The 17,565-nt window shown below is 52.1% G+C and overlaps 1 protein-coding gene across 3 annotated transcripts in view; it reads left to right on the top strand.

The window, feature by feature from the left end:
- Positions 1 to 17,565, top strand: part of LOC104146936 (rho GTPase-activating protein 39) — a 67,677-nt gene that overhangs the window by 20,240 nt on the left and 29,872 nt on the right. For 2 of the 3 annotated variants that reach the window (XM_068912330.1, XM_068912328.1), the window contains one exon: positions 10,206 to 10,604. In XM_068912330.1, the coding sequence (XP_068768431.1) occupies positions 10,206 to 10,604 (399 nt within the window). Of the gene's footprint in view, positions 1 to 8,771; positions 9,007 to 10,205; positions 10,605 to 17,565 lie in introns of those variants that run through there. The other variant, XM_068912327.1, reaches the window with a different exon arrangement.

Below are 17,565 nucleotides of genomic sequence, written 5' to 3'. Positions count from 1 at the left end.
TAAGCAACACTTCTTGAAGACCTTGCATCTTTCAGTGGGAGAGTGCAGTCTTTGCGCAACACCTGGCAGCGCTGGGTTTGCCCAGGGGCAACTTCAGAGTCTGTTACATGGGGAGAAGGCATCGGTACGAGTCCAGCGCTGGGCTGCGCTGCCTGTGGGCCTGTGCAATCCTGTTGGACGGGTGCATGGCACTGTGTGCATGGACTGGGTGCAGGAGGGTTGATGCTCGTAGGAGTTTCTGTGCCACCCCCCCGTTTTTCCTGGGAGATAAAGTGCTCTGAGATGTGTCCCCTTGTGATTCACGTGCTGGTGTCAGTCTGTAGTACCTTGTGCCTTTGGTCCTGTTCTGGGCTTTGGTGTCTCCTCTCCTATGGGGAGGAGTCCCCTCTGCCCTCCCCCTGCTCCTCTTGCAGAGACCCCAGGGAATCTTGGCTGTTTCCCGAAGGTGCCTCTTTCTTATTTCTTTCTCTCCAAACCTGGATCTTGGAGGAATCTACTGTTGATTTTGGCTTTGAACTACCAGGGCTTCTTTGCAACATACCTCTGCTCTGACCTGCCCCGCTGTGGTGGGGCGTCAGTTCTGCGCTCAGTGCCGGCTGCGGACAGATGCTGGAGCCAGGCTGCGCAGCAAGTGGGAGTGTAATGCTGCAGCACGAGTCTCCAGCGCCCACGCGAGCGCTGGAGGGAAACCTGTGAACACCAGTGTGAGCTGGGGCTGGGGAGGCACCAGAACCAGCCGGGGCTGAGCAAGTGCAAGACCCTAGTGGGTTTCTCAGCTGGCCTCCTTGGGACGAACCTGTGTTTGGCAGCATGGGGCAGTGTGGAGCCCTTCTGCATTATGCTGGTGCAAGGGTCCAGAAGGGGTTCAAGTAAATGGCTTTGAGCAGCCATCTTCTTAAAAAGTAGTGTTTTCTAATTAATTAAAAGCTCCAAAGTAATAAGAAGCTTTGTGTGATAGGACCTTTCCCAGGAAGAACGTGCTCTCTCTTACTTCCAGCCCACCAAAATCTGGGTGCTGGGCTTTTTTTATCCCCTTTGTGACTGTGTTACTGGTGTGAGACCTGCTCTGGCTTGGTGGATGCCTCCATTCTGCCCATGTGCAAGTCCCAGCTGAAGCCGAGCATACGTGGTAAAGCTTTGAGCAATTACAGCCATTTGTTCTATATATTCAGTCTGGTCTGTCTCCTGCTAAGAAGAGGTTGATTTGTTTGCACAATGCTTATTTTCGGAAGCAGGAGAGTCTTTTAGGAGCAGGCTGACATTATATTTATTTTAGTTCCTCTATAATTTTTGCTAGAAGGATGTGTGTGTATTTATTCAAAATAAGTCTATATATATGTATGTGTGTGTGGAGTTTTTTTTTTCTTTTTTAGATTTAAATTACAGCTTTTCTGGGCTTGGCTGAGAGAAGGCAGACGGTGAGCAAAGAATAAGTGGACCGAGTCAACTGGAAGAATTTGCCACACGGAGCTGGTGTTCAGAGACCTTCTTGGGGGCCTTCTGCAGCTCCAGGATATGGATTAGTTTTACAACCTTGCCCTGGCTTTGATGTGCAAGTTTGGGCAACTTAGAGCCATCCAGGAGTTGCACTTTATTGGTCAGCAGCTGTACTGAGCTCTTCGGAAGATTTTTCTAAGGGATGTCTGCCTGACAGTTCGCTCAGGCTCTTGGCTGTGAGTGTGGCTGGCCTGGCCTCATTTGCTCGCCTGATGCTGGGGGTAGCTGGAGGTGGTACCTGCTTCCCCCTCCCTGCCTAGCTCTCACTGCTTTGCTTCTCGGGCTTTTCTGTGGAGTGCTCGGAGTTGTAAACACTGCTTTGCTCTCCATAAGGCTGCTTTTGGCTCCCTTTCCTGGGCCCCTCATCATTCGGTCTGTTAGCAGCAACCGAAGCGCTTGAGATGGAGGGCAGGAGATCTGAATTCTCTGTCTCTTTAGGACAAATCATTTCAGATCCCTATCTCCGCTGTCAGAGCTGCATCTGCCATATCGAAACTCAGGCAGTCTCACTGCAGCTAATCTCTCGGAGGTTGCACAAAGCATTCCTGTCTCCGCTGTCTCCAGGCTGGCGTCTCGGCTTGGGGCAGCGGGGCACACGCACTGTCACATGCCTCTTGCTGAGACCTGTGAAGCAGCCCACTGACGTCTGTGCTGGGGCATCGGTGGGTATGCGCCTGTCGCAGGCATCCATTGGTTTAGCACGGAGGAACCCTGGAGGTCACAAAGCCTCCCACTCCTTTAGCCATAGGAGGAGAGAACAAAAGTCGCAACTGAAACACGTCGCTGGAAGAAAGCAGGAGACACCCAAGGGCATTGGCGGTGTCTAAAATCCTTTCATTTGCAGGTATGTATTAAGGAAAAGCCCAGCTGACTGTAGGAAGCAGACTGCTCTGTGCAACAGGCTTAAGCTGCCCTGTGGTTTTATGGCTGGGCCAGGCGACAGGTTTCTGAGAGTTGTATTTTGTGCTCTGTCTCTCTCATGGCCAGACTCTTAATCCCTGATCTTCAGGGAGGAGACCGTTTATTAGGCACCTAAACGCGTTGGCATATCCTCAGTTACGTGACCTCTGATGGGATCTGCCTGCTCTGGGACCCCACAACCTCCTCTGGCTTTGCTGAGATGTCAGCAACCCTGACGTGGAGGCAAAGAACTGCAGTGCTCCGTCATGCAAGGGCACGGCAAGGTGGCTGACACATGTTCCTGGCTTTGCCTGGCGTGCATCTCCAGCATGGCTGGAGCCTGTGGCCCTAAGAGCCAAAATTAATAGATGCTAAGAAACAGTGACTTTTCAGAATCACAGTGCAGGTCTTTTGTGAACTTTCTGCTGGTTTTCACTGTTTATGTTTTAGCTTGAAGGAGGGCTGGTAGCAACACCTTGTCTGTGCAAGGTACAGAGATAGTATGCTTCCCTTCATACTCCGAAGGATCACGTTGGCCCATGGCTCCTGGAGTTCTTCACAGCCGCCTACTTTTCAGGAAGGAGTCAGCTGTTGTCTGAGCGCAGCCGTCATTTTTTGATTCCAATACGTGACCTTATTTCTGACTGCATTCGTATGCGTGTTTACTGAAGGAAGAGCTTAATTAAAGTGCTTTTCTTTGTTGTATGACCGTTTCTGAGCATGCTGCAGACTCCCTTTGAAGACATCAGTCTTCAAAATCACACCTGATACGGAGCCACATTTGGCAAAGAAGGACATGGTACTACCCCATCTCTCTCCGGTGCTTATCTCAAAGAAGGGAAGTTGGGGTAGGAGGTGGGATCCTGGCTTGGAGCAAAGATAGCCAGAAGTTATAGTGTGTCAAAGTGAAATGGGAGATCAGGACATGAGAGGAAGAGAGCACTGTGACCGCTCTCCTTGCAGCACTGCAAAAGGATTTCTTGATAGTCTGGTTTAAAATGTCCCAAAGCAGGGAGTTCCCACTGCTTCCCTTGAGGGTCCGTTACCAGGAGTTACCATCAGCAGATAATTGTTTCCTTGAGTTTGTACTTGTGTATAAGCTGAGCAGCCCATGAGGCTAATAAGGTGAGAGAAAGCTTCAAGCAGAGGACTGGAGGGCAACATCATGTTGGTCGTGCTGTAGGCACTGCGTTCTCATGCTTATGGCAAGAGGTGCTGTGATTACTCTGTGGTACGCAAGTGGAACGCGCGTAGCTCGGGCATGCTGCCTCTGTAGCTTGCCATTGGGCAAAACTGGGTTATTTCCCTGGGGCAGAGGGCTTCTTCCCCAGATGAATGAGATGTACAGCATCCAGGCTTCAGGCCACACAAGCCTGTTCCAGTCCTTTGAGAACTTCATGATTTCATAGTGTTGCCTTTGCCCACAAAGCTGTTGAGGTGTTATGCTCCTGCAGTCCCATGGGGATCTGGCCACGTGGGCTGCAGTGTAGGAGCTGTGCTGTGCTCTTTCAGGCTGAAATATCCTTTTAAAACTTCTACTGTTTTTATTCACGTTGTCATTCCTGGGCTTTGCCAACCAGGGCCCCCTGCAGGAGTGGCAGCCGGGAGGGATCCAACCTTAGCTCTTTGTTTTTTTGAAGGAACAAAGCCTGCCAATATAAATTAAATTTGTCATGGGGGTTGGCAGGACAGAGAGCTGCAGCTGTAGTTTTTATCTACTCCATTTATAAAATACCTTTTGAAAACAAGCTGCCAGCCTGTAAGGGACCAGCTAGACCTTCAGGTAAGTACAGTTCTGTTTGCTCATGTGAAATGCTACTGTTCCCAGGAAAACCAGAGAACAAAGTAACAACTTCCTCTTACTTTTGACAGGAGGAAAGGCCTTAAGTTTGACTTGCCCTAGTGGGTACCTCTGAGCCAGGCTAGAGGATGCAGTTGGGTCTGGGAGGTGTGCTGAGCCCTTCCGGGGTGGGTGGGAAAGGCTGTTCCCAAAGAACAGTGTATTTCTGCTGTGTGGGGATCTATGCAGCAAGTCCATATGCTTTTTTCAACTGTCTTCAAAAAGCTCCTTTTAGCGGGGGAGTTCACGCTCTTCTGCATCATTGTAGAAGTCCTGACATAGTCTTAGGGATGAACAGGAAAGGAGCGTTCACTTGGCCAAAGCACTCACCATGTGGCCACTGTTCCTTTGGTTTCCTGTGGCCAAGACTTGGCGTTTGAAAGGTTGGCTGCTACCCAGCACTTTATCAGAGCGTTCCTAGTAGTGCTGTTGCGTGAAGAGCAAGGCAGGAGCGGAGCGGCCAGGGACCGAGGTCTTCCTATGGCCTCTGTGCATGAAGCAGCTCCTGCAACCCCTGCAGCACATCAGCACGCCCAAGGCAGATGCCTTTGCATTTGGTCAGCTTCAGGCTGTTCCAGGGCAAGCAGCTGGAGCTGTGGCCTATTTACAAGAGCTACAAGCCTTGGAAAGTATTTGTGTATTTACTTAGGATACAAAGGAAACTTCTGAGATCTCTCAGACAATAAAGAAGGATGCACACTGGGAATGTGTTTTTGTTTTTGGAAGCAAGTGGGGATTTTGTTGAAATCCCTCCTCTCCAGTAAGTTTCAGACTCTGGTGACTGAGTGAGGCGCTCTGATTAGTTCTCTGGCTCAGATGAGATAACGACAGTCTGATTGTCCCTATCACTCAGTCTGGGATGGGGCAACTGAAGATGCAAGTGTGCCTGAGGAAAAGCAGCCATAAGACCCCCAAGGCAGAGGTTTGATCTAAATTTGCAAACGTGGGCCTGAAGCAAAGTCCTGTGTCCAGAGACATCCAGTCCTAAGAAAACAGAGAGATGGGGAACATCCTAGTGATCCTATAGGTGAGATACAGAAGCCCACAACAGAGCACTGCCTGTTGCGGGGGTTTGAAATAGGGGAGCTGTGAATCAGGCACAGTCAATAGCTTCTACGTTGTCTAGCGCTTGAAGCGGAGAGGGTGAGGAAAAAATATTATTCCGACTGTTGCTGGGACACTTCTTTTTCTCCATTAAGCTGAGTTTGAATTACTTTTTTTTTTTTTAATGTCTAAGTTATGTGCTTATCTCTCTCAAATCCTGGGTTTATCACGTCTTTCCAGAGTTCCTGATGTTATGTTCTAAACTTGTGTGGCAGCCCAGTGTTGGCCTTGCTCCAGGAATGTGCTCCTTGCTTTTCCTTTTCTTTCTTTACATATGAATGTGATTGTAACAAACTCTTTGGTATTTCAATGTGTTCTGTGCAGATTTTTCCCTTGTTAAACTGCATCTCAGTAATCCTTAGACTCTTGATTTTAAGGGGAGTAAAAAGGTCACAAGCCCAAGTCATCCACTTGTGTGTCTTTGCACGCAAAGATTAAATGTAAGCTTGTTAAAACGGAAGACTATAGTTAGCAACACACACTTGATTGTGGCCAAGTGCCATGAAAAGAGTTGGTTATTTTCAATAGCTTGCACTTCGCAGAAAATAGCTGACCTCTCCTCTCTCCCAAGGAGTAACAATGCTGGTAGAGCTGGTTGGTGTTTCAGAGCTGAGTTTTGCTAACCCAGTTGCTGGCAAAACAGATCAAAAGCATTATGCTCTTGAATGTTAAAAAGTCTGATCACTCAACTGGATGCTTTGCAGGCTTTTTCTGCCACGTGAGTACTATATAGCTTCCTCCTTTCTCTGTATTGTTCTCGGTGTGGTATGTCACATCGTGTCTACTTTCCTCTTCTAGCCCTTTCAACAGCTGCTCTCCTCCCTTCCTCTTTCTTCCCCTCTCAAGGGAAGTATGCCATGCTCTCCACCTTCTGATAACCTTTAAAATCACATCTCCTTCCAGTACTGGAAGCAGCCTCTCCCCACCAGAAGTTGCCAGGTGCACTGCCGAGAGTGGACTCCCCTTTTCAGTCCGTTCCTCCTTATGCCCCTTTCCCAGCTGACTGCCTTTGCTCTTGTGAAGATTTCCAATGATCTCAGAGGTTCCTGCTCCGTTGGTACCCGCTTTGAGCAACTCTAACTGTCCATCAGACCTTCTTTTCCAGTACCTTATCCTAACTGGACTTTGCTGCTGCTGCCTCTTTGGATGTGCTCTTCTCCCACACTCCTTCCAACACTGCTGTGCTTTGTTTCTGCTGCCCTTATTTTCCTCCTTTATGCCCTGTTTATGGATGCTTTCTCTTTGCAGTTTACAGTGCCCTTTATAACAGGAGTGACTTCCTGATTTGTTCCTTCTCCTGTGACTATAGTTGGACACTGCAATTGCCTGGAAATACCAGGTTAGCACTGGGATTCCCATCCCTGAGCCATGGTACGTGGCGCTGGTGCAGCTGTCTCTGTGTTGCACCTTGCATCACATTGAGGGACTGCTCCGGTTGGAACGAGAAACAAATATTTTCTGGACACATGATTTTCTGAGGCAGATCAGCTCACAGGCGTGCTCCTGGCAGAGCCCTCACCAGCTCCAGCAGCGGTTGCATAGTGTTCTGAGCTCGGCAGAAATCACCCCGCTGTTGAAAGGCGATGCTGGCTTGCTCCCAGCTGCCTGTGGTGCTGATGCTAGCCTTTTTGTGGGGGTGCAGATAACCTGGTCCGGGAATGGATCTGACTAAAAACTAACCTATCCAGCCAGAAATGGCTTTCAGCGAGATCAGCTCCTGGACCAGGCCAGCTGTGATCAGCCCTCTGGGAGGCATGGATGCTAACGTAGCTTAGTTAGGCAGTTGCAGTGGCAGGGCAAATTGCACCTTAGCTTTCATAGGCAGTGCAGATTTATTTTGAGTTAAACTGACTTTATATCTATCAATTTTGCCCCTTCTAGGAGTCAAGGAGCAAACTGTTTTATAGAGGTCCACGCCAGACATTCAGCACTGAATATATACTAGCGCTTTCTTAGCGGGGAAGTGTTATGTGCACCTAAGCCCGCTCCTAGCCTTGGGAAGTGGGAGCGGACGCACTGACTGCTTCTCTACAAAGCAGCGCGAGAAGCTGAGGGCCGCCACGCTGGCTGGCCAAAAATTATTTTGGTGCCAGGCAGGGCTGTGCAGGGAGTGCCAAGGCTGCCATTTTGGAGCTGCTGAAGAGGCAGGAAGCTCTCAGTTCAATCTTATGTGTCCTTAGTGGGGGAGCAGGTTGTCCTCGGTGGGGGAGCGGCTGTGCGGCGGCTGTCCTGGCTGCCCCCTCTCTGGTTGTGCTGTCCGTGTGGTGGTGACATCCTCAACCCGGAGCAGCGCAAGGCCTGGGAGCAACGCAACGGGAGCAGCAGAGCGTGCGCGCGAGCAGGGAAGGGCGCGACGGGAACTCTGTTATCCCGCCTCTCCTCCGGAAACAACTTCTCTGGCCGTGCCCTCGACTTGTGCTGCGTTGCGGGAGGGAGTAGCCGACAGCTGTGCCTGTCCTTGAGGCACCCAGCAGGAGAGTGTGTTAAGGGTGGGCGCTGGACACGTCCCCTCCTCTTCATATGGCTTTTATTAATAACGCAAGTAACTTGTATTAAGCAAGCAGCTCCTTCCTGCAGCCCAGGGTGGAGGAGGAGGGCAGAGGGCCAGGACTGCAGGTTATGCAGAGGGAAGCGCAGGAGGGGAGAAGCGGGGGGTGCACGTAGGGTTTATCTCCGTTTTCAGCTATGCGCTTGGACGCTCCGGCTGGGGCAGCCGGCCGACGGCAGGCAGTGAGCTACCTCCCTCTGCTCTGGTGGGGGGGCTCCGCCTGGTTGTTCTGCGAACCTGTTTGGGGAGAAGCACTGCTTAAGCAGCAGCCTCTCTTCTGCAGGGAAGACGTCCTTGCTCAGCGGTTGCACCCCTGTGCTGTCAGCTGTCTGCCTCTGCTCACCTGGGCCGGCAGAAATGGTTTGGGCCCCAGCAAACTGAAAGAAAAGATGGTGCATGGGGAGCAAAGGGAGAAGCTTTCTGGTCCTTCTAGGACTGAGCAGATGGATTAGTGTAAAAGCCTGCAGTGTATTTGTCTGTGTTGCACTGAAAATCGGGAATTCACGGGGTTTTCACTTCACTACCTGCTGTCTTCCCTTACTTGTCCCCAGAGTGCCTAAAGGCAGTGTTCTCAGCATTAAAAAGCCTGACTTACAAACTCCATGCATCAGAAGTCCGTAGTCCAACGGGGCTGCTGCCGAAAAACCAGCGCGCTGATGCGCCTACAAACGCGTGTGTATTGCCTTCAGCTGGATGATCTTGCTGAGCAGTCTGGCCACGCGGCTGGGCAGACGCGAGGGCTGACGAGGGAGCGGGAGGCAACGGGGGGCTAGAAGCGCGCTCCTTCGCACAGCAGCGAGCTTACGGAGCACTGGGAGGTCGTGCTTGTCCTTCGCGTTCATGTTATGCCCAAAGGGTCAGCAAGGACTTTGTCTCTTCCATCCTGGCCCGGAGGCTAGTCAGCAGCAGCCTGCCAGCCCAGTATGTGTGTGTGCGTGTTTCAGCCTGGGTCTTTTCCTACTTCCTTTATCCTTCCACCCCCAACTTGCATTTCCGAACTGCATTTTTCCCTCCTCAGGACAGCGTGGCCGCCGAGGGGGGAAGTGAAGGGCTTGAAATGGAGAGAGATTTGTCCAGTTGCTCCCTCCGGAGCCAGAGCTCTGCACAGACCCTTTTGGTTCGTGGGTTTGTACCTTCCCTGCTGCTGTGCCATTGGGACTTGGGCTTGTGCAGACTTCATCTCTCACTTTAGCAGGGCCTTGAACTGCAGAAGAGCTGGCCGGGCTTTAGGGTATGTTCTCCTGCTCTTCATAATCCTTTCAGCTGCACGGAGGTGCAGGCCGCGCTGGTGCTCACGCTGCTCGTGCTGCTGTTGTTTTGGTGAGCTCTTCAGCCATGGAGAGGCCTCAAGGGGATGGGTCGATCCCCTGCCTCGCTGTGCTGCATGCGCAGGCAGTGCCCTGTCTGGGGCTGGAGAACCAGCGAGAGAGCGAGCAGGGATTTGAGTGACCCCAGGGCACTGGAGCGAGGAAGGGATTTGGGGCCTGACCCCTTGAAATGCCTGCTTCTGTTACCCCATACTTATTTTTTTGGGAGGTGGCTTGCAAGCAGGCATGAGCAGGGGGATGGAGCAGAGGATGCAGAAGTCCCTTCCAAGCTCAATGCTTCTGTGAGCTCTGCAAAGAGCAACGGGGAGAGCTGGATGTGTGGGGTTACTGAGCGCTGGCCTGGCCGCAACCAGCCCCGGCGGCGGCTTAGCCAAGCGTTGCCCCGCTGGGCGCAACTCTCGCATCAGCCTTGGTGCAGGCGAGGAGAGAATTCCTGGTTCAGCTGAACCCCGCCAAAACGCGTCAGGGAGCGGTTGCACACGTAGCTGTGCTGGCAGATCTGTTTATACAAGGAAGCCACCAGGCCAGTTGTCTGGAGCTGGAGGTTTGGTTTCCCAGGGTGGCTTGCACTGAATTAACAGAGTGCTGCTCCCAAAAGGAGCAGATCCTGCTTTACCCCTCCCTGAGCAGCGCGTCTCGCCAGGCTTCGGTGCCCCTCTGATCACACCAGCGATGCATTTAATTTGCCCGCACATCAGCAAACGTGCCCTTGTGCCGCTTGTCCCGGGTGGGTGGTTGGGGGAGTGCCGGGGCCGGGGTGGAGAGGGAGACCTCCCCTTTTCTGTGCCGTTTCGGCCCAAACTCAAAGCCTTCCCCTCGTCTCCCCCGGAGCTCGTTAGATCACTGAATAACCCAGAGTAACGCTTTGATCTGTGGCTCAGCTGCCTGTTCTCTCACCCGGAGGCAGGCAGCTGCTGCAGGACTCCCAGAAACTGCGTTTGCCTCAAGCCTTTGGCCCAGACTAACATGGCTTTCGTTCACACTGCAGCTCGGACTGGGTGGAGATCATCGAGCCCCGCTCTCAGGAGCGGATGTATGTCAACCTGACAACAGGCGAGTGCGGCTGGGAACCCCCTCCCAACCTGAAGGTCCGCCAGTCAGATCAGAAGCAGTGGTGGGAGCTCTTCGACCACAACAACAACCGCTTCTACTACTACAATGCCATCACGCGGCAGACGGTGTGGCACCGGCCCCAGGGCTGTGACATCGTGCCCTTGGCCCAGCTCCAGGCCATGAAACGCAGCTCCCAGTCCGAGTGCCGGGGCCGTCAGCACAGGGGCAGCTCCAGCAGCGACGGCAGGAACACCCCCGTCCAGCTGGCCCTGCTGCAGGAGATGGAGAAGGGCAAAGGGGACTGCACTGCGGAGAAGAGGCCGGACACTGGGAGGTAGGGAGGGCCTTGGCCTTCTCCGTTTATCTTTAACGGGTGGCTTCGGTTGCTGGGCAGGCCCTGGCTGCGTGGCAAACGTTAGAAAACTGTGCTGGCCAGGGAGAGCGCAGTGATGAGGCGAAGTGGGACCAGGCCAGCAATTGCTGCCATCTGCCCTCCTCTTCCCAGGACGGAGCTGTTTGCTTTCACCGCTGTGGTAGTGCTTGAAAGTCCCAGGTCTGGGCCAGACCCCTTGCGGGGGGCACCAGGACAGCCCGAAGCAAACGGCAGTCGCTGCTCCAGAGCCCTTGGCATTAAGCACAGGGAAGGGGGACGGGCGAGGTGAGAGCGGAGTTGCGGGCAGCGCTTGCTTCCAGGGCCGTGCTGTGATGAGAGCTGTCAGACGCTCGCGGGACCTCGCTGCGGGGGGCTGCCAGGATGGCTGAGCTGCCACGCAAGGGTTCAGGCCGCCGTGGCGGGGGGTGAGCCCGGCTGCTCTGGCTCTTTCCCTCCCTGCTCGCGGGGCTGCTTGCCTGCCCGCGCCAGGTGCTCCAGCCAGGGTGGGATGTGGGATTGGAGGGGACAGAGCTCCTAGGCGCAGTTGCTTGCTCACATCAACGGTTCAGTGAAAGAACAATAACTGGATGCTATTTTGTTTGGCTAAGAGATTTTCTTACGCTCAAACCAGTCTAACAACAATTGAGCTTTTTTCATATTGAAACTTTGCCAGATTTAAGTCAAAATAACTCCACAAAGGCATCCCCTCCCTGACCTCTGCCACTGACAGCACACGTGTGTCTCCTGCACCCTCCGCCTGGGGCCCTCACTGCCCGTTGCTGCGCTGCCTCATTAGCGCCTTGTCTGGGCGTCATCCTGCGAGAGCTGGCTGTGCCTTGCTCTGCACTACTCCTCCGCAAAGCGCCTCATCATCCTGGTGGCGAATGTAGTGCGAATGGCTCGGGAGGCTTCACAGCGGGAGTAAAGTTGAGTCACGCGAAGAAGTGATTCACCTAAGGGCTAGAGCGGAGCTTGGAGCAAAGCCAGCTCTCCTGACACCCATATCAGTGCTCATTGTCCTTGTTTTCCTCTTGCAGCCTTTGAATAGAGGTTACGAGGCAAACCAGGCTTCTTTACCAACTTCTGTTTTGGATCGAGGTTGTCTCTTTGCGTGCACAATGCTCTCTGCCAGTGCTGGGAGGTAGAGATGAAAACATAAAAAGTCAAAATGGTGAAAACTTTGCAGGATGGCGATTCCGGAAAAAAATCTGCTGCAGAGAACAGTAAACTGAGGTTTACCACTTGTCCACTGCCCTCTGCAAGATGCTTGACTGGGAGATACTAGTGATGCATGTAAAGTAAACCAGAAAGAACCTAGAGCTTTCCTGGTGCCCATGGTGCTGCCAGTGCATCCTGCTCCACTAGCAGCCCCTCTGAGTTTCAGGCCCATCCTGAGAGTGATTCCTACCTTGCTAGGAGAAAACTGTAGAGTGAGCAACGGTCCTAAGCTGAACTGTGATAGCTCCCAGTGCCCAGTTCCCTCCGGTCCCAACCAGTGACCACAAATGAGCCCCTCCGTAGGACACTGGATTTGCTTTGAGCTCCATAATGGCCTCTGCAAAATGCCTGGCAGGCTGAAAAGCTGGAGCAGGGTGGCTGACCAGCTTTTCCTTGTTATCTAGCTGTAACGTTGTTAGCAGAGTCTCTGGGGCAGCTGAGTGCGGGCATTGATAAACTGCACATTTCCAAAGGAGTGTAAGGGTCTTGAATATGGCATAAAATATCCTGAGCTCTGTGGGATCCAAAATATTTATGACTCAGCCTCTCAGAAAGGGAACCTGACCTCCAGGAAGTGGCAGTGCCTGTGTCTCTGAGCCCTCGCCCCTGCAGAGGAATAATTCCTGCCAGCTCTGACATGTCCAGCCAACGAACCGGCTGTCTCTGCAGGGAGGATCAGGGCCTGTTACGTAGGAGGAAGGAGCATGATACAAAGGGGGCAGGGGCTTGCTTTACCTTTCCTTATTGGGCAGACTGGCCTAGGACAGAGTGTCTTGGCCTTCTCCGTCAGTCCTGCTGTGAGCAAGGGAAATTGGAAGGAATCCTCCTCTCACTCCCATCCTAATCTGAAGTTGTGGCAGCAGCTTAGGGGCACTTTTGGCCTGAAACAAACTCTACTGAGGGACCAGCACTGGGAAAGGTGCAAGTGGCAGTTCACCTGGGTGCTCACAGGCTGCCTAGACTTGTGTTACTGTTCCAGATCCCCACAAGAATAGGCCAGAAACATGTGCTTGCAGAAGCCGTTTCCTTGCAAGCAGGACATTCAGGGTTGTTTCTTTCCACATCCATCACTTTTAGTCACTGCCATTTCTGAGCAGGGAATAGCAGGCTCTGCTTAAGGTACTGAGAAGAGTTTCCATACCCAAGCGTGACATTCGAGGAGTGATTTCTTGCCTTTTGCTAGCTCATAAAATACTGAGTGAAGAGCTGTGCCCAAAGCACTTGCTCCCCAGGTAGGACCTAAGGTCCGTGTTAGGGTGTCTGGTCAAATAACAGCTCTAAACTTCCCAGCTCTGTTGTCTGTGTTTTTCTCCAAAGACAAACACAAGCATGTCCTCTTTCTTCCTTAGGCAGGGATACAGCTGTGTAAACAGAAGGCAAATATGTTGAGGGCTGTTGGTAGCATTTGACATCTTTATAGGTACCTGCACTCAAAGACAATTTAGCTTTTGTCTCTAACAGCAATACAAAAGATCTGTTTTTCTTTCCTTCATGTTTGTCATCTCATGATAGATGGAAGGCCAGAAGAGACTAGCATGATCCCCAAGAAGGGCCTCCTGCAAGTTCATGCCACAGAGAGCCAGGGGAAGGGATTTAGTCCTTCTCTCAGTAGTACTTTGTGGCTGTTGTTTCTTTTAGTAAACTTTTTTCCCCTCGCTCTTCCTCTCTCGTGCCTTCTATCAGCACTGTCAAACCTGCTGCACTCCCTGCAGTGTCTCGATGCTGACAAAACCTGTGCAGCATGACTGGATTGCGCTCTCGACAACCTTGGCCTGAGTGAAGATGCTCACTGGTCTGCTTTAGGCTGCACAATCAGTCCTTGCCTTTCCGTTCTTGCAGTCTACGTGCTGATCAGAATCTCTTCCTTGCCGGCCTCGCTGCTCTCTGCTGCTTTCTCTGCTCTCTATTGCAAACGAACTCAGAGTGGCCTTCTCTAGAGACTGGTCCTTCACTGCACAGTGTTTGGGAGGCTGACCCCCAGGCAGGAAATGTTTGCTCGGGGGGAGACGCTGCTGTGTTTCCCAGAGCCTCCTGGGGAAGTTGTTCTGCTTATTCACGCGCTCCGGCTCCCTCGTAAGTTTTTGGCTGTTCTTCCCAGGGCTGTCCAGCCAAGCATCAGCCCGATTCCTTCCTCTCCAAAGCAGGCACCCCAGCTGCAGCGAGCAGCCCTTCTGGCGAAGGAGGAGGCGGATGCTCTGCTACCTGAGCAGGGCCACTGTCAACCCAGAGGCCTTCCTGCCTGTGTTCAGGATAACACTTACCTTATTGCTGCTCCAGACCCCTTCCAAACCATCTGAATCCCAGGAGAGAAGTAGACAGACTCTCCATGCAAAATGGGGGCAAAATTATCCTTTCACATGCTGCTGTCAGTGTGGGAAAATGATTCTTCATGCCTGGTAAAAAGGTGCTGCAGTAGAAACAGCTGCTCCTGAGAAACTGAATTAGGAGGGAGATCCCTTCTGATATCTGGAGAGAGCTGGGGAACCCAATTTGAGAGCAGTGGGAAGGTGACTGAATTGCTGCCTCCCTTTCTGCTCCACCCTTATATAGCTGTCTCCTTCATCCAAGCTCTGGAAGTGATGGCTGTGTTCCCTTGGGGAGCGTGAGACTGGCCTGGGGCTGAAAGGATCCCATCTCATCTTGAAAGTCTCTTGTGAGCCCCCTTCTCTTGCAGCCCCTGCCACTGTGGCTGGGTTAGCTGGGCTGGGCATTTGCCAGAGCTTGGAGTTTAGCCCAGCGTGGTGAGGAGGCCTGAGAAGAGCAGCTTCCTGAGGAGGAAGGTCCCACCCGGATTAGAAGAGTGAAGCCTCTAAGTAAGCAGAGAAGCTCCCAGCGTATCTTCCCTTCAGAGCAGCCCAGTCAGGTCAAGAGGGCTTTTTTCTGCTAAGTCTACAGGAGCCCCTTAGCACTAATGTGTCTCTGGTGGCATCTCATCCCAATGGAGCAGGATTGGGTTCCCTGTTCAGCTGCTGATGGCCTGTGTATGTCCCTGCGCTGCTTGGTGGTTTTGCCATCAGCTCTGCCATGGCAGTGTGGCACAGTCTTTGTGGCTCCAGCCCCCAGAGAGCCCTTGGGTTTATATTTGTGCTTTTCACAATTCAGGGATCAGAGTGGTCTCTGACTTTCACAGACTCGCTGTCCTCACAGGCAAGAGATTCTCCTCTCGTTCTTGTGGTTCTCTGAGTGCTAGAAGACATGTTTCAGAGAGGTTTCTGAGATTCCCCTTGGAATAATAACGCATCTCAAAATCTTCCAAGTAGAAAAACACTATGTCCAGGAAAGTCACATTCCCCTAGAACAAGAGAGGCACAAGTCTCTTCTACATGGACAGCAGATAACATTATACTCTCTGCCCCTGCTAGCCCACCTTCCTCATTGCTCAGGCCTGAATGGCTCAGCATCCTATGCTAGGGGGGAAAAAGGTCTTTTGCAGCAGTGGAGAAGGGCAGGGCTTGGTCTTCCCGTGGCAGGTGGATGTGCTGAAAGGAGAGCTGGAGGGTTTCTGTGACACAGAGGTGAATGAAGCCCTTGAAGGCTGGCTATGAGGGTACCTGCCTGCTTCTGTCTGAGTCTGGCCTACCTCTTCAGGTGCTTACAGCTTTCAGCTTCAGGCTTATTAAGGCTTCAGGCTTCATTAAGTAATGCCGGAATTAAGTTCTTTATAATCAGACAAGAAACATTGTTAGGATTTCTAGTATAAACTGACTTCCTTTTAAATTTATGCCACCAGCCTTGTGGGGCAGGACCTGCAAGCACACAGCACTTTATCAGATGCCTGCGATGCTGTTCTCAAGGCTGGGCAGACCTAGATTTGGGTGGATTGCCTACAAGAGCTGGGGCCATCTCCCAGCACCATGTCCAGTGTGGACACCAGAGGTGGCAGAAGTATTGCTGTTTAAATACAAACATCCCTGTTTATTTGTCTCTATTAAAACACCAGGAAAGCAGCTGCTGGAAAGGGCAGAGCTGAGGTGTGGGGCCTTTTCTCCAGGCTTCTAGGAGGGAATAGCAAACAATGGAGAGTTCAGGAACAGTAAGTAGAGTCTGTTAAAAGCTGCCAGATTTGCTGGGACTGCTGGAGTTGGGTGCGGGCTGGGAAAGCCAGTGCTGGGCTGCAGTGTTTATATTGGAGCTACTTGAAAGCATTCCTAGAAGGAACTGTCTCAAGGGACCACTGGGTCTCTGCTGCTGGCAGGTTAAGAGCACAGCTGAGAGGCTGCTTTAGGATGGCTGTCCACTGCTGTCTTCACTTTGTGTCAGGCCTTTCACTGCTCAGGAGGAAGAGACTGAACCTTTCTCAACATTGGGAAGCCAGGGAGTCCATATTCTCTACTTAGTCTTTTCAGCATCCTGGAATGGCTTAAGGGGAAACTGTATCTAGACATGGTAGCAAGATATCATTCGTCACTATGGAAATGTTCCTTTCAGAAAAGCCTTGTCCTCTTTGCAGTGGTGCCTCTTAGCACAGATCTCCAACTGCCGAGGAATCCAGAGAGAAAGCACACTTTATCTGAGACCAGACTGTCTGACTAACTCGGATATGGTGCTCATTTAGGGCTTTCACTTCTCTGTCACGTTCACTTACAAAACTCCTGGTCAAGTGGGAGTGGAGCTGGCTGCTATCCGCTCCTTCTGCCTTTGGTGATGCCAGAGCAGCGCAGTGCAGCCACCCACTCCAGCCCTGTGAGACCCTGCTGGATACCCTGCTCCAGTCCATGAGGAACATGCCCAAGTCCCACGCTAGCCCAGAAATGCAAAGCTTGACTTGTTCCTTAGTGCAGTACCCTCTCCTTGAAGTTTTTACCCAGGAGTGCCTTCCCCTGTTGTGAGCCCATCAGTGGAGTGCAAGGGAAGGGTAGAGTCTCTCTCCTCCTGCAGCCTGCTGGCTCCACACTGCGCAGGACCTGCTTCCCTGGGAGAGGAGTATGTTCCCCAACTCACTCCAGGTGGAGCTAGGCCTAGGTTTGAGGGACTAGAGGGTGTCCCTGCAGCAGTGGCTATTGCTTAAGAGACACAGGGAAAGGAGTAGAGAAATCGGATCTGAACATGATTTCTCAAACCCTGAAAATCAAAACCTACCAGGCAAGCAAGGGAACTAAGAGAAGAGCCCCAGCCCCCAATTACAATGCGAGATCTGAAGAGGCCAGAAATTGTCTGGTACCTTTAGCTGCGGGGAAGGAGCGGGATGTGCAGGAACAAGCCAGCTATTCAGAGAGCGTCAACGCGCAAAGCTGTCCTGTTTCTGAAAGGAGTCTCGGCTCCAGTAGTCTTTTCAGACAAGAGCTGTTCCTTCTCTTTGGGGTTGTCCCAAAGCTGACCTGCAGGCTCTCTTGGGATAGGATGACAGGTTGTGGCTCTGGGCAACGCCAAAGCCTGTTGCAGATTGCCGCCGTGCAAGGTACTGCCTTCCTGTTGTCTGCCTTTCTGGTGTCTCCCACGTGCATTCCTGCTTGGCCGCAGGATCCACCTCTTCATTCCTTTGCCATCCCTATTTTCAGGGAATGTTTTGTATTCTGGTAAGAGTAAACAGACAGTAATTTCTGGCAAGGATTGGGCAATGCTGCAGTTAAGCATGGTGACCCAGCACAAATCCCCAGTGTAGGAGGTGAGATTTCCCTTGTTCCTGCATTTGTTTTGGGCTCTACCTGGAACTTCTGACTGGACGATTTGTGTGCTAGTGTGCTAGCAGGGCTTGGATTCTTGG

This window comes from Struthio camelus, chromosome 18 (genome assembly GCF_040807025.1).
Source record: "Struthio camelus isolate bStrCam1 chromosome 18, bStrCam1.hap1, whole genome shotgun sequence".
NCBI classification, from domain to species: Eukaryota; Metazoa; Chordata; class Aves; order Struthioniformes; family Struthionidae; genus Struthio; species Struthio camelus.
Note: the sequence above shows the minus strand (reverse complement) of the source record. Positions and strands in the feature narration are given on the sequence as shown.